General features: G+C 37.2%; 1 protein-coding gene across 2 annotated transcripts in view; it reads right to left on the bottom strand.

Moving 5' to 3' along the window:
* UBE2G1 (ubiquitin conjugating enzyme E2 G1) overlaps positions 1-17,467 on the bottom strand; it is a 67,687-nt gene that overhangs the window by 29,263 nt on the left and 20,957 nt on the right. For both annotated transcript variants that reach the window (XM_055576866.1, XM_055576865.1), the window contains exon 2: positions 1,016-1,118. In XM_055576866.1, the coding sequence (XP_055432841.1) occupies positions 1,016-1,118 (103 nt within the window). The remainder of the gene's footprint in view (positions 1-1,015; positions 1,119-17,467) is intronic.

Below are 17,467 nucleotides of genomic sequence, written 5' to 3'. Positions count from 1 at the left end.
TGTCTTCCTTGAGTAAACCTTTATGCAATGTGTTTTGATTTAGAAACCCAGAACAGAACCTCATCAGGCTCAGAAGCCAGGCACAAGTATGATTTTGTGTGTAAAACTTGGTAAGAAATTTACTTTCAAATAATATTAAGGTTGTGGGGGAAGACCTCTAGGATGGCTTTCATTGACTACCGTTATCTACCAAACTATCACTGTAGAGTGACTAGATTGAGTTACCTTACCTTGCAACAATTACCAATGCAAATGTACCACTGGGAAATAAATCAGCAAAAATTTTGATCAGCAATAGTTGTGACAAAACCTAAATCATTTTTTTTCAGACCTCAGAAAACCTCCCAATCAATACTACAGCTCAACTGTGTATGTCATTATATCAGTTTGCTCTGGTATAGAACTAGTTCTGGATCTTCTCTTCCATCAAGATGGGGAGGTGCAGAGGGGAGGCAAAGGAGTTACCATTCAGAACATCTAAAATAAAACTATCTCATTGTCAAAAAAAAAAAAAAAAAAAAAGTCTTATGTATCCAAATCCTTGCTGCTTAGTACCATCAAGGACCAAGGTTGAGTGACTAAGAATCTCCCAAGAAAGACCCTGCTATCCCTCAGCTGCATGGCTTTGAGAAGGTTGCTGCATTTTTCCCCAACACCTCAACTTCTATAAAAAGCATGCAACTTGTACTAGTCATTGACATCAGACAGTCATGACCCATCTTACAGAACATTAAATATTAGTAAGTTTAAGTTGACCTGCAAACACTTGGAACAGAAAATCAGACTGTGTGTGGTCTCTGAATCTAAAAATGTACTACATATATAAGAAAGTCCATCTTTTCTTTGCTCTTTGATAACACTACACTCTGTTGTCTATCTTTATATCAGTTAATAGTGATTAATTAAAAGTGATTAACAATCATTCTTGTAAACCGGGAAACTTCAGTTTGTCAAAATAGTTTATATTTCAATTATTAAAAGAGTTCCACTTGGATGTCAGTTCCATTATACTTACTAAAGTGTATCCGGAGGACCAATAATAAGCACTTCCCATCGGTAGAGATCATTGTCATCTATTAAACCTGCTGAAAAGCCTTCCACTGGATTTTTGTTGAGCTCTGTGGAAAAAGAATAGTTTTATAACAAAATTTAAGTACATAATCTTCATGCAACATTCATTACAGAACATTAAAAATTCTAAACTATTAAATGAATACACCTGGACCCATTAGCAAAATGCTACCTGATGTCAAAACCTTTCCATTTCTATAACACAAGGAGGCAATGGGTAAAGCAAGCTATCCAGAAGATCAACTCCTACCTCCCTTTTACATCTACCCTGGTTTCCAGCAAGGTTCCTACCATTCTAAGTAGCTCTCTGGTGGTATATAGGTATAGTGGGACAGAAAGCTTATTAAAATGCAGTTGTCAGACTCATCCCCCAGAGATTCTGGTTCAGAGAAAAATCAAACCAGTATTTCTGATAATTCTTATGGTATGGTCTTTAGGGTCTTTGGCCTTTCAGAAATACCAATAGAGTGCCTGGTACCTTTTCAATGGAACTTGCTATATAACCAATCTTAATTTATACTAGTAACTATGTATCTGCATGACTAAGTCCTCTGCATTCTTGGGGATACATGTCTGCAGCTGGTGTCCATGTGTGCCCCAAAAGACTCTTTGAGTACACAGAGAAGACAGACTCCATCTGTCCTGCCTGTGTATGTTGAACCTTTTGCCACAATCTCCAGCATTCAGGAATGGCTTAAGAATAATAGCTGGGGCCTACAGGAACAACACTAGCAACATGAGATTTTCCTCTTCCAGAGACAGTGCTCTAGCATGGATAGAGAATGATGGGGGCTGGGGGTAAGAACAAAGGCAGAGAACTAGTGAGGTAGGGGGACGCAGGCCATGAGGGCCCCTGAGAGGAGCAGGTGAGAAAGAGAGCAAAGTCTGAACAGTTCCTGGAGACACAGGGCTTAATAAAGTAATGACCCATCGATGGTGGGCATCATGTTAGGATTTTTAAAAAAGCTTTAACAAGATATAACTGACATTCAGTAAATTATAGGCATTTAAATTATATAATTTCTTACACATTGATATATATACACAGCTGTGAAGTCATCACCACTGTCATGATTGAGTGTGTGTGTGTTGTGTATAAATATATGAATCACCAACAAGAGGCACTGGTTGGCTCAAACTGAGAAGAGGGGACAAAGCACACAGGAGAGCAATTGAGAGAGAAGTTGCTAGGTGGCTGAACAGGTTTCTAATTCTCACATAATTCCTGCCATCCTCCTCAAGAAGCTTGGTCTCATGATAAGTAAGTGCAACACAACTCAGAGTGCCATAAAAAACTGAACAAAGTGTGTTATTAACTGAGAAGAAAATATTTAATTTTTTGAGGAATCAGAGGTGTTTATTTCAACAACTAAGATTTAACACCCCAACATGCCAGTGAAACCCAGAGAGAGCCAAAAGTGAAAGTTTATTTACATTTAAACATGAATGGCTTCTTTTCTCAAAATTTGAAGGAAATTATTTTTTTTAATTTCTAAGTCTAATATTTTTGCCTAACTGGCAAAGCAGACTTTTATAAATAGTTTTAAATCAGTACCGTGTTGCAAAATATAAGAAATGCAGTTTTACTTTTAAACAGCCATTCTAAGACATTCTTTAAATACTGAAAATGCAAAGAAGTTGTATTTCAATCTGGTTATTTTGTTTATGAATGCAAACATTCAATGAGTGTCAATATGCTGCAGACATTCTGGAAAAGATCTGCAGGTCCCATTTTTACTGTCAACTGAGGGGCGACTAGAGCACAATCACAATCTGGACAGGTAATTTCTACACTGAGTTATCTCATTTCTAACCTTTCTCTGGACAAACACTAGTATATTACTCAGACCATTTTCTACAACAATAGCTGTAAGAGTCTTGCAGAGATTTTATAATTTATCCAGAAATCACCTAGTTATTGAATCTTGCATTAGAAGTCCAGTGGAATTTTATAAACATAGGTTGACAGATTCTTAAATTAGCATATATGGTCAAAACTACCCTTGAAAACTTCCTTATACTTTCCATAAAGTATATTATTGCTTCTCATTATATATTTCATCAATACACAAGTTCTAGAAAAATCTTTTACATGTTCTTTGCACTCTTCTCTTCTACAGGAGTGACTGTGCCTACTGCTTGTTTCATTAAGTAATACAAAAGCAATGCTGAAAGATGTCCATCCATATCGGTTTTGTCATGGTTTTTGCCCCCAGCATGGCTCCTCATAGCCTAGATCCATGGGCATTTAACAGATTTAATCTACCTATAGAGGCCAACCATTATCATACTTTTCATGAATGCTCCCTTCAAGGTCCAATTCAAGTACCATATTCCTCCTCCATGAGGCCTTCCCTAAACAATTTACCAAATAATCTTGTCTTCTGCTAAATTCCTATTAATCATACTTTTAGTCTGTAGTGCATCCCCTGGCACTTGACTATTAGCTCCTGATTCTCACAAAAGTAAAAAGGCGATTACAATATGTATTAAATGGTCCAACATTAGTACAGGAATTTGGAGGGGCACAAAGAAGGGCACAATATAATCAAAAAGAGACAAAAAGTCTTCTAAAAAGAGAAGAGATATCTGAAATAAGACGAAGGATTTGGGTAGAGTAACAGCAAGGCTTAGACAGAAGAATATATACTACAAAAATCTGAAATATGGAGATCAGCATGGCGGCAGAGGGGTGCAGCACACCATGTAGCTGAAGCTAGACAATGTCAGGAGGAGGACAGCAAAGGGGCTTTGTAAGCCATGTTAGTTTAGGTTTTACCCAGAGAACAATTTTTGTTTGCATTTTATTTTGCTTTGTTTTTAAAACAAAGAGGTCATCTCATGAAATTTACATTTTCAAAAACCAATCTCTCAGAATGTGAAAAGTATGTGATAGAGTAAGGCCATGTGATGACAAAGAAGCCAAAAAAGGAAAGGAAGCTATTAAAATAATCCTGGAAAGTGTATCTTCAGTATATAGTAGTGGGAATAATGATGGAAAACACAGATACATAGGAGGTAGAATCAACCAACCAAGACTGGTGATATAGGGAGTTTAAAAAGTCAATAACAATACATAACTCCTCAAAAAGTTTATAAGCATAGTTACTATATAACCTAGTAATTACACTTCTAGGTATATTCCCAAGAGAAATGAAAACATTTATCCACATAGGAATTTAAACTCAAATGTTTTATACTGCAGCATAGTCAAATAGTAGAATCCAAATGTCCATCAATGAATGAATAAACAAAATATAACATATACATACAATGGAATATAATCGAGCCATAAGAAAAGGAATTAGGTGCTGATACATGCTACAACTAGCTACAACTTCGATTGTGGCATGTTGGTTCTCGATGAACTTCAAGAACATCAAGCTAAGCGAAAGAAACCAGACACATAAGGCCGCATACTGTATGATTCCTTTCATATCTACAAATCCACAGACAGAAAGCAGAATGGGGGGTGGGGGGTGGGCGGTGAGGCAATTACTTAATTAGTCTGGGAGTTTTTGTGGGGTGATGAAAGTGTTCTGAAACTGAAGAGAGTAACAGTGGCGGTTTGCACAACACTGTGAATACCATTGAACTGTACACTTTAAAATGGCTCGTTTTATGTTACCTGAGTTTCAACTCAATGTTTTAAAATGACAAACAGAGGTTTCTATGCAGAGAAACTGGGTAGGAGTCTATTCTTTTTCTGAAATGGGAATTATAATAAAGATGTGCTGAATTTAGAGGGAGGGAAAGAAATGACAGGTTTGGTTTTATGTACCTATAGGACATAAAAACATTGTTTCCAAAAGAAATTTCAGCTAGAGACTTGGGGGTTATCAGAATATTGCTGATAACTGAAGCCATAAGACTGATGGTATCACCCAAGGATGAGCCTAAGTGTCAACTGTGGAATCTAACTGAAGGAATTCTAGAGAATACCAGTATCAGGGAGATTAAAAAAGAAACAGCTACAAATAAGACAGCAGTAGGAAGAAAACCAGGAAAAAGCTAGATCAAAGAAGCCAAATAAGATGTGTTCAAGGAGAAAGTTGCCAACAATAAAGGCACACTGTTTAGGAAAGAGGAGGCCTAAATTCAGTCTACTGGGTTCAGTTCAAAGAATGGCAAGGCTGCCCTGGGCATAGGTAGTTCCGGTGTAATTGTAAAGCCATGCAGACAACATTCAATTGACAAAAAGGTGAAGTAAAAAACGCAGGTGGAAATTTTTTCTAGAAGTTTGTGATGAAAAGTGTAGTAGCCATATGTAGATGAAATTCCAGCGAAATTCCATTTTTAAATCCCCTTTTTAATGGGAAAGTCCAAGGAAAGATGTTTAAACTGCCTACTACATTTAAATGCTAACAGAGATACCTCATACTGTATTTGAATACAAATACAAGTAAATAATAAAAGTCAGCTGAAAAAAAAAGATGCAGATTTATTTTTTAACATACTTTTAGTTGGAGGTGGCATTCCTAAGCAGAACACAAAACTCAACAGTCAGAACATACTATACAAGGTATTTTAAATTCACCAGAGCAATTAAGTTTAAACACAAATGAGAGACTATTTACAGCACAATAGGTAAAAGTCTAATATCCCTAATACAAATAGATTTCCTGTTAATCAAAAGAAAGGGGAAACATGCAAAGGGTAAAAATACAATGAGGGGAAATGGAAATTGCTAACATACACAAAAATCTAGCCTGCATAAGACAAATATTTAAACCAAGAACTGCATATGCCTGGGTTTTTATTTTACTTAGATTCCTAAGATATTACAGGGAAGTTTTGAATGTGAAAAAGATAATGATACTTTTTTTCTGGATGCTACCTGGACATGAGTAAAGTTGGAAACGGCTAGAAAGAGCTTTTTCTCATATCATGAATGCTCAGACAAAATTTTAAAGTTCTAAAGCAGGCAAAACTAATCAGTAACATTAGAAATCAGGACAACAGTCACATTTTCTTCTTTTTCTTTCAATGGGGAATGAGTGGTATATGGAAAGAAGAAAGAAAGAGATTCTGGGATGCTAGTAATGGCATGCTGTACATAATATTTATGCATTTTTCTTTGTGCATATTATACTTCAATTTCTAAAACTCAATAATCCCAAAGTATTGCTGATTGCTAAATGAGAGTTATGTATGCATGCTGTGAATCTGGAAATCACTGAGGATCTACAAACCGTGAATTAAAAATGAAATCAAGGACAAGGTAATGTCCTTGAGAATAATGATTTAGATAGGTTTAAGTAGTGGAAAATAAAGCATGAGCAGGCTTGCTATGATATAATCACTATTCAAGAATAAGACTAAAAGAGAAAAAGGAAAACACATGAAAAGTAAAAACTCTTCAATCCTGAATTTGAATCAAAAGTATCCATACAAACTCACAATAAAGCTTTAAAAATGCAGAGCTCTGTCCACTAAAAAAGTCAAGAAAAATTTACCAACTTTGCAGCAATGAGTGTCTCTAGTGCCCAGAATATAGTCTCCATATATGCTGCTGCTGCTGCTGCTAAGTCACTTCAGTTGTGTCCAACTCTGTGCGACCCCATAGACAGCAGCCCACTAGGCTCCTCTGTCCCTGGGATTCTCCAGGCAAGAACACTGGAGTGGGTTGCCATTTCCTTCTCCAATGCATGAAAGTGAAAAGTGAAAGTGAAGTCGCTCAGTCCTGCCCGACTTAAGAGACCCCATGGACTGCAGGACTGCAGCCTACCAGGCTCCTCTGTTCATGGAATTTTCCAGGCAAGAGTACTGGAGTGGGGTGCCATTGGCTTCTCCGTTCCATATATGAGCTACACTTAAATGGAGCAGGGCTCTTCAGAAAAATGGGTGATTCCAGGTCTGGGGCAGGAAGTGTTCTAGGCTCAACTTTCATTATCAGATAAAACGGAAGCTATCAAGTAATTCCATGGTCATGTTAAAAGAACTCAGACAACTTGAAGAGACTTCCACTGGCCCATAGGGGACAATTTGAGTATCAATAGTTAATAACCACTAAGGACTGAAACATATGTTTCAACCCATGAGTTTATAAACTGATACAAGAAACAACAAATTGACTGATCCCAGTATAGGATGCTAGTAAACCATTTTGTTATTTTGAAAACCACTTTTTTCCCCTCCTTAAAACAAAACAAAACAAAAACACAAGACTTATTCTTCCTTTTCTATACAAATAGCATTGTCAGGAAATCAAACAGTAACTACTATTTGATCAAATGAGGTATCTCTCCCTACAGAGACAGTCCAGTTGAAAAATGAAAACTTACTGAAACCTTGCCATTTTGTTATTTTAACCTAGGCATTTTAGAAAGGACAAGCAGACATTAACATGCCTCCTGATAAATAAGCCACCACTTATGAAGTGATCTCACCTGACTCACAAACCAGAACCCCTAGACACAATTACCAATTTATAGAAAACACGGAGAAATATGTTTAAGAATATTCCCAAGATACAATTAGCAAAATCTATACTTTGGGAAATTCTAAAAGGCAAGGTCTAGAATCCTCAATAAGTATACTGCAAGGAGCAACAACAGAGAAGACTGAATGCAGACTTTTAAAAAATGTATGACACAGGCACAAATTTAGAGGCTAACTACATCTAATAATATTAAACTATTTTAATTTTTTCAAGTGTTGTCATGCCACATGGTTTTTTACTCCCACTTTTTAGGAGGTACATAAATCTTTAAAGTTACTGAAACATTTACAGACAAATGATGATGATGATGTTTGGGTTGTGCTTCAAAATCACAAGGGAGTGGGCAGAGACAGATAAAACAAGACTGGTTGTGACCGAGCAACTGTTGAGTCTAGGTAAGCGCATGCAGGTTCATTGTACAGTCAGTCTACTTTGGTGTTATTATATTCTTAAATTTTTTCTCTCCATAAAAGTTTTTTTTCAAATGCTAAAAAGACAGTTTTAATGTAGTCTAAAATAATGGTTTACAATATTTGCTCAACCATGTGAAAATAAACCTTCACTGGGCTTTATCAAAAATACGAGGTATCTCAGGATAACAACATTCAAAGGCCCAAGTGTATGTCATTTTATACTTGGCTATTAAGAAAAAATAACCTACTTTAATCGTAAATACACTTTGCCAAGACCAATAGTTGACTAAATTAAGTTACAAAGCCAAACATATTTATAGCATAGCAATGACTTTCCTTTGTGTCTTGATGGTTGTGGTCTTCTGCTCCTGGGAATGTGCATTCCTGTCAAGGGTATTTATGTAACACACAGCTGGTTGTAAGGTGCATATCTGTAAAGTGACTATTTTTACACTGGCTTTCTTTCAAACTGTTGAAGTCTCAGATAGAACCTTTTATCCAGACACTATCTAATTACTCCTACATACTGAGATGGTTTGTCAAAATAATTTTGACCTCATTATCAGATGAATAAATTGCCACATTACTTTAAAACACATATATCACCAGAAAGCTAGTTACCAGAATTAACTGGGGAAATATCCCTGGTCTTGCAAACTTCCATTAAGTAATCAATACTGAAAAAAGTAATGTTATCAGCAACCAACCAATGGTTTGCTCATATTTCCTCTAAAGATTTTATAAATGCATCAATTAAATCAACTTAACAGATTTCTGGTAAACTTTAAAAGTTTGCTTAAGATCAGAATTTTTTTCTTTACACTATGTCCTAGGCTAGGGCTGGATAAGGCAAGCTGATTTCCTAATCGAAAACATTTTCAGCCTAGATGAATTACTTTTACTGTGCCTCAAGCACATAAGGAATATGGAGCAGAGGAGCAGAAGAGTCCGGAGATCCTATCTTGCAAATATTTGGCAATATGCTTCTGAAAGGATTTGCTGGGCAGAATTCCGGACCACACTCCTAAAATAGCACTTCAGGAAGTTCTGCTACCTGCAATGTTTCACCTTGCTTACATCCTCTTCAAACACTTACTATCTAAGGGCTCTTCAACAGTAGGCCCTAAATATGGTGTTGCTTGTGCTTAAATACAGCCGCTGTCTCATATGTCCCTGCCAAGATTTAGTATGGCAGGAACTCCCCACAGGGCATAAACTGTTAGGCCCTGACACTACAACTACAGTCTATTGTTTTATATAAACTTCTCACGTATTTTTTAGAAATAAGTTGATAAAGACACGATGCAGAGGTGGGAGGAGAGGCATGTGAATTTCATCTCACAAGAGAAAACATGGGCCACAGTTTGGGCGCAGAGCACGGTATTATGTCAGTAACACCTGGGTTTGAATGCCAACTCTCTCACTATCCTTAGCGTCTTAAACACGTCATGACTCTTTTTTGAGTGTCCTTTTGCTCGTCAGTAAAGTACAGTAAATCCCACGGCAGTGCTGCAGGACAGAGGAACAATACAAGACCATCCACCTTAGAGTACAATAAATGTCAAGTGTCTGTTTTTCTCCTTTAATATTGCTCATTAGACTACAGGCTATAAAACGAATATAGTGTTCTTCAGAATCTCAAGAACAAGCCATACCTTAAGTACTTCTTTTGGGAAATACTACCTTCCCCTGAATATCACACACAACTACTTGTTTTGCTGTTGCTTGTTCTGTACCAGTTTATTCTGTACACAGTACCACTGGGACATACAAATGAGTGAAGGCATACCTGACACGCCAAGAGAATAAGATCTTGCTGAGAATTTTTCAAATTGGCATGAAACAAAAAGAACTCCAATGCATGGGGTAGGCCCACAGCTCAGATCTCAAGGAGAAAGCAGATACGCGAAAATGAACAAAAGCAAGCAACAAGGAGAAAGGTCCTAACAGAATTCTAGTTCCTTAAACCTGGTACCACTCCTGCCTTCTTCCATAAATTAAGCATCAAATTTCTTGTTTTGTCTAAACTTCAGTTCAGTTGCTCAGTCGTGTCTGACTCTTTGCAACCCCCTGGACAGCAGCATGCCAGGCTTCCCTGTCCATCACCAACTGCCAGAGCTTGCTCAAACTCACGTCCATTGAGTTGGTGATGCCATCCAACCATCTCATCCTCTGTTGTCCCCTTCTCCTCCTGCATTCAATCTTTCCCAGCATCAGGGTCTTTTCCAGTGAGTCAGTTCTCCATATCAGGTGGCCAAAGTATTGCAGCTTCAGCTTCAGCATCAGTCCTTCCAATGAATATTCAGGACTGATTCCCTTTAGGATTGAATGGCTGGATCTCCTCGCAGTCCAATGGATTCTCAAGTCTCCAACACCACAGGTCAAAAGCATCAATTCTTTGGCACTCAGCTTTCTTTATGTCTAAACTTACTTTATGTCTAAAACACTATCTAAACTTATCCTAGTTCAATTCCTCTTGCTAAGAGTACCCTTTTCTCTATTCAGAGAGTCATATTTTTAAGCTTACATCCCAGTTGGTCTCTAGGCAGTTTCGCCTCTAATACTTTCTGTATAGCAGTAGTTCCTAGCTTTCCTTTACTCTCAAACCACATTACACAGAGGTTACAAACATTCTCAGCAGAGCTGGTAAGGTATGATTACCCCCAGAGGTAGATGAATGGGGTAATCTGTTCACTCTGCCGCCAGCTGAGGGTGAGAATCATTAACTTCTTCACTTCATGTTGATTTCCTTAAGTACTACTCAAAATTAAATTAAGGTTTCTAACAGTTCCTATCACCTTATCTATGTGTTTTGTGTAAAACTAGGTAAACTGCTCTGCTTCATATATCAATACATGGGATGTGTATATATGTATTGTTTCTTCCCTCATCCTGGCTTATCAATAAGTCAATGGGTTATACTAAAAGGGACTCAAAACTATTTAGAGGTTTTTAGAATTTTCTTCTCTCAGCTTTAGAACCCTTTCAGGAATTCTTCCTGGCAGTAAAAAACATGTTTGTAGTAACACAGATCAATCATATTTATAATAGTATCTTAGTTTTTGGTTTTTTTTTTAGTCAAATACAACCAACTTAAATTAAAAATTTATGCCACATAGTACAGAAAATGAGGTATCATTTTATACCTTAGTCACTCAAGTATGCTATGAACATTAGACAGTTTCTACCTGCTTCATTCATTTATAATACTGCCATAAAACATTTCTGTACTGTCCTATACATCTGTGGAAGTACTACCTAGAATCCAAGCTCCTGTAAGTTGAATTGTGAGTCAAAGGAACATACATATCATCCATCAAAAGTTCAATTTATATTTCCAGAAACACTATAGGTATATATTTCTCTACAGCCTTGGATATTATCCTTTTCCTGTTGACAACTCCCTACATGCATTACCTACTTGTATTTTTTGTTTTTTGTTTTTTTTTTACATTAAGTGATTCAGCTTTTTTGTTATTGATTTGGGTGAGCTTTATAAGCATTATGGCAGTTATACTGCCATTTTTGTTTTAAAATGTTCTTGTGTTACCTCTTTAAATTCTCATTTAAGAATAAGTTCAAAGAGTACAAGTTTTTTAAAAAAATCAATCTTTTTCATAGCTCTTTGGTTTGTCTTGCTTAGAAAAAAGCCTACCTCCCTCAAGCCCAGACTAAAATAATATTCTCGATAGGTTTTACTTTATGATTTTATCTTTAATTTCAATTCTTGGCCAACTGTTTGACCACGGTTCCTCCTGTGTAAAATGAGGATAACACTGTCTACACTTCATAAGGTCTGTTTGAGGAACATATTCATGCACACGGTACACCTGGCACACTGTAAGTCAGCACTCAGAAACCATCTCGGTCCTTTTATAATTCATGTAAACATAAACACATAAATCATTTTCCCCTCCACCTATCCTCAGTAAGATAAAACAGTTGTTCCAAGGCATTTTATTAAATAATCCACTTTTCCCCCAAGAGTTAAAAGCTACCCATTGGTAGATCCTGGACTTTAAGGTCATTGAAATCTAAATTCACTGCTTCTTTCCACTATGGCACTGAATTCTGACTTTGGTTTCATATTTGTATATAACAGCATTTCCTTATAAAGTGTTTGACTCACCTTAAAATCTACCAAGAAAAGAAAAGCACCCAAATTGATAGTTCCATTCTTTTATTTGTTATACACATCGATACATTTCTAAATTGGCTACAGAGCACATAGAAAGAAAGCATGCCAATATTAAAAATTAAACTCCCTACATTTCTCCAAATTTTCTATAACACTGATTTTTATGATTGGGAAAGCTTGTTTTAGGTAGAGAAAATAAGAGTTTATTGGCGCAATGAGCCTTTCCTTTAATAAAAGTTAACTTTGCCTACACGCTCACAAAAGTATTTCAAAGTCTCCAGTCGTTTGTGAATGGCAGGAGATAAAGAATCTGGCTGCAAGGCAGAAGGCACAAGAGATCTGAGTTTGATCCCTGAGTCAGGAAGATCCCCTAGAGAAGCAAATGGGAATCCAATCTGGTACTCTTGCCTGAGAAATCCCATGGACAGAAAAGCCTGGCGGGATACAGTCCATGGGGTCACAAAGAGTCAGACACGACTGAGTGAGCTTATGATAGAAATTTAAAAAACAAAAATTAAATAAAACTCAGATAAAATTACTGAGAGACAGTAAAACAGACTATTTCTAACTGCATGAAGAACACATCCCTAAAACAATACAAGGAACAAGTGGACTTAGTCAGAAAAAAAAAAACGGACTTAAACCCAGAAAATGAAAAAGAAAGAAGCACCAAGACTAGAAGTAGATGGTCCATCTAGATGGAAAGTTTAAGTAGTTATTAAAGCAATCTAAGGAAAGAGCTGGCCTCTAAGGAATAGAAAATGTTTCCTATGCTAACTAATGGTTTGACTTAACTGCATCCTAATGGCTTGAAAAGAATGAGAGAAAACAATTTCTTAGAGAAATGAGATGCAATGACATATGCCATCTGATGAAGGTTAGAATAATACACTGATTGAACCATGTGGTGTCCCTTGTCATCTCATTTCCAGGATAAACTCTAAACACAAAGTTACAAGACTGTGTGATGTTTAGGGCCAAATGCATCTGATACTTACAACAGTCAAACTCGCATCATTTACTTAAGTAAGAAGCTAATGATTCATTATACAGATCTTATTATATGCTAGTATGCAAAAGTCAAACATTCTCTTGCTGTGTCCTTAATTCTGTCACATTAAATCTACATATTGGTGTATTATCAATCTGAATGATTGATAGCTTAGTCAAATTTAGTTTTTAATTATGAAAATTCATATCCATCTTGTGCTTACTTGTACTCTAAGAAGAAAATCCTTTCATAGTCTTCCTCATAAATGAAGAACAGGTAAGCACAAGAAGTACGAAGTCCTAACCACTGGACCAGTCCTAACCTGGTTTGTTTTTAAGGGTAAAGGATGGAAGCCAAATTTTTTCAAATGCATTTTCAACATATATTATTAGTGATCCACAATCATGGGACTGTTTCTTCCTTAATGTATTAGAAGACATTGGCATCTATAACTGGGATTGGTCCAGAGTATTTCTGTGCGCTGTCAGATTTTGATATCGGACACAGGCTCAAAATGAATCAGAAAGCTTTACAATTTTTACAATAGCGTAACTAAAATAAAGAGGGATATGTACCAGAATCGGAGAAGGCAGTGGCACCCCACTCCAGTACTCTTGCCCCGAGAATCCCACGGACAGAGGAGCCTGGAAGGCTGCAGTCCATGGGGTCGCTAAGAGTCAGACACGACTGAGGGACTTCACTTTCACTTTTCACTTTCATGCATTGGAGAAGGAAATGGCAACCCACTCCAGTGTTCTTGCCTGGAGAATCCCAGGGACGGGGGAGCCTGGTGGGCTGCCGTCTATGGGGTCGCACAGAGTCGGACACGACTGAAGCAACTTAGCAACAGCAGCAGCACATAAGTAGATTTACATTACGGACACAAAAACAGCAATGCACAAAGTAAAAACTGGAATTGTTAACATAAATGTAAGATGTTCTAACTCACAAATGCATATTAAAAAGCGTGATTTCTGATTCTTCTATTTCCTCTAAGTAGGCCCAATCCCCCGCCCCATACCCTTGCCATAGGGGAAAAAAATAAATCTAAGCAGCAGGCTATTCCAGTTCCATTCCAAGCTTTCTTCCAGAAAGGAGAATAACAGGTGGATTATGTGGAAGCAGCAGTGATAAATTGCTATTAATCCACTTTCTGGTATATCTCACCATCACACCTTAAACACCTCCTCAAACCTTTACCTAAGATGTGCTCTTTGCAACCCCACGGACTGTAGCCCACCAGGTTCCTCTGTCCATGGGATTTTCCAGACAAGAATACTGGAGCAGGTTGCCATTTCCTACTCCAAGGGATCTTCCCAACCCTGGGATCAAACCCACGTCTCTTGCACCTCCTGCACTGGCAAGCGGATTCTTGACCACTGTGCCACCCAGGAAGCCCCAGATCCTCCTATAAACCCTACCAAATCAGGAATGTAAATTAACCTTCTCATCCGTGCTCCCTGGTATTTTTCTATTCGTGAATTTGCCCCATTTCAGATATGAATTCTGTTTGTCCTTATCACTCAAATGTAATTTGAGAGGTTCAAAGGGAGCCATTTATTTGGGGGAGGGAAGAAACAAAAACTTCTACAAAAAAAGCTAAAGCATATGAACCCTGAGTATAAACCATGTAGTTTTAAATAAGAACCATACTAAACATATTTAATAATTGTTAAGTACTTATCATTACAGTTTGCCAAAATGACATTTAAATCTAGGCTATCCAACTGGATACACAACCACACTTGACTTTGATTATGTAAAGAGCTTGGTGTTTTGACAAGTAGTGATTAGTGTTCCAACCAGATCAACTTAACTCTGTTTCAAAATAGCTTCAATTCTTATTACATTATGACTCAGCTTTAATAGACACTGCTTTCTAGCTACATTACTCTTAATCCCATTCCCTCTTAATCCTGGACAAAACAAACTACAAATTTAGTATTTTCAGATTTAGACACTCAAAGATTCCCTACTCTCCCTACACCACCAGGCTCTAGGAAATCCTGTCCTATTGTGTCCCCAGGGCTCCAATTCCCTGCATACACACCCCCAATGCAGTATTCTTCCTAGTACACCCTGAGAAACACGGTTGTTTTCTGACTTCAGCTGACAGAATCACTTGATTGGCCATGCTTTAGTTTAATTGTTTTTAAAACTTTACACAACTATTTCTTCACCGAGGTAGTAGCTACACCTTGCTTTATAACAACCCTTTAAAGCAAACATGTTTTATATTGCATACATCACACACAAAATACACTGTTCTATAGATGTGCCTATACAGTTTAAGAATAAAAAAGACAAACATTAGAAACAGATTGAGAACTTTTAAATTTCAAAAAGAGAGAAACCTTTGGACAACTGAATCTTTTCCTCAAACAATCTTAAAGAAGAACAAAGTTGGAGGACTCCTATTTTCTAATTTCAAAACTTATTACAAAGCTGTCGTAATCAAAACAGTGCAGTGCTGGCATAAAAACACAAAGAGATCAACAGAATAAAATAAGAGCTCAGGAAAAAAAAACCCTTGCATACATAGTCAAATGATTTTCGCCAAGGGTGTCAAGATCATTCAATGAGGAAAGGGCAGTCTTTCCAACCAATGGTGTTGGGGGAAACTGGATATCCACATGCAGAAAAATGAAACTGGACTCTTTCCACACATCAGATGCAAAAATTAATTCAAAATGAATCACAGACCTAAAGCTAAAACTCTAAAATTCTTAGGAGAAAACATAGAGGGAAATCTTCATGACATTAGATTTGGCAACAAAATTACTTGGATAATAAAACCAAAATGAAAGGGAACACCAACATGTAGTATATACATACAGTGGAGTATCAGCCTTAAAAAAAAAGAAATTCTGAAAATATGCTACAATACAGATGAATCTGGAAAAGATCAAGGTGAGACAAGCCAGACACAAGAGGACAGATTATTTGTGATTCTTACAAGGTTTCTGGAGTAGTCAAACTCATAGAGACAGAAAGTAGAATGGTGGTTACTAGGGGCCAGTGGAAGGCCAAGAATGGTTTAAACTATTTAGTGGGTACAGAGTTTTTTCAATTGGAGATGATGAAAAGGTTTTGGAAACAGTGGTGATGGTAACTAAACAGTGTGCATAAACTTAATGCCACTGAACTATACACTTAAAAATGGTTTTAATGATCAATTTTATGTTATGTGCATTTTATCACAACACAAAAAAGTCCAAATATACAAATGAGATCAACGTGGAACACCTCAAATAGAAACCAGTCATCCTCTTAACCACTTTGTGTGACCGATCCCTATGTACAGATTGAGGACATCATTGTTCTTAACCACTCGCACACCGTGGATGTCATCCACACTCAAGGAAGGAACCATTTACAGCCAATCATGGAACCCAGATTTTCTTAATACAGTATTCAGGAGCCACTCCAGCCAAAAAAGCACAAGACGAAAGACATCTGCTATCCTTGCCTTAATATGTGGCCTTTGGAAACCAATCTGCCCTTCTTTGCCTTTGTGTGAACCCCTTCTCCCTTGTTTTCTGTGAAGCCTCTCCTCAGTGAAGGGCCATTTCAGTCTGCGTGAGGTTCAAGTAAGCCAAAACCCTCATTCTCACTGTTAACAACATATATATGAAAAACAACTCCAAATGGATCACCAAACAGACTTCGTAGGTTTGTGAGGGATATCAAATTGCAAGTCATCATTTTTATGGAGTGGGAACTTGAGGCCCTGACTAGAAAAGTAACGGCTAGTCTGGTTCTCCCAACTGAGAACTGGAACAGGAAGATAAACTAGTCTTCATTTAAATAAAAAAAAAAAAATTGAAATACTTTTCACAAATTATTTAAATAAATATACACGTTGAAACTATTTTATGTTCTTCAAAATACTGATATACTGATTTTTTGTTTTTGGGGCAAAGCACTTTGGAACCTTACACATATCGAAAAGCTCTGATGGGCATAATAAATGCCAAGAGAATTAACAAATATTTAGCTAACAAGAGTACAGTAAAGCTAAAGATTGTGATCTGAATTCAATGCCTTGCACCCAGACTACTGGAGAGAGGGGAAGAGGATGGAACAAGATGAAAGGATGCTTCTTTGCTTCCAATTTCATTCCTTTACGTCACTGGCTCCCCGCCCCAACCATCACCTCCTGCTACAGTTATCTGCTTGAGGTAAAGAATCTGTGAGACAACTCTGAAACCACTAATATATTTACTCAAATTTATAAAGGAAATCTAAGCACATACGTGAAAAACTAGAATTTAACTAAACTTTTCCAAAACATAGTCTAAACAAAAAATTATGTGATTGCACTGGGTGGGCTGCGAAAGTGAAGGTCGCTCAGTCATTTCCGACTCTTTATGACCTCATGGACTATACAGTCCATGGAATTCTCCATGCCT

Source organism: Bubalus kerabau, chromosome 4, assembly GCF_029407905.1.
Source record: "Bubalus kerabau isolate K-KA32 ecotype Philippines breed swamp buffalo chromosome 4, PCC_UOA_SB_1v2, whole genome shotgun sequence".
Classification (NCBI taxonomy): domain Eukaryota; kingdom Metazoa; phylum Chordata; class Mammalia; order Artiodactyla; family Bovidae; genus Bubalus; species Bubalus kerabau.
Note: the sequence above shows the minus strand (reverse complement) of the source record. Positions and strands in the feature narration are given on the sequence as shown.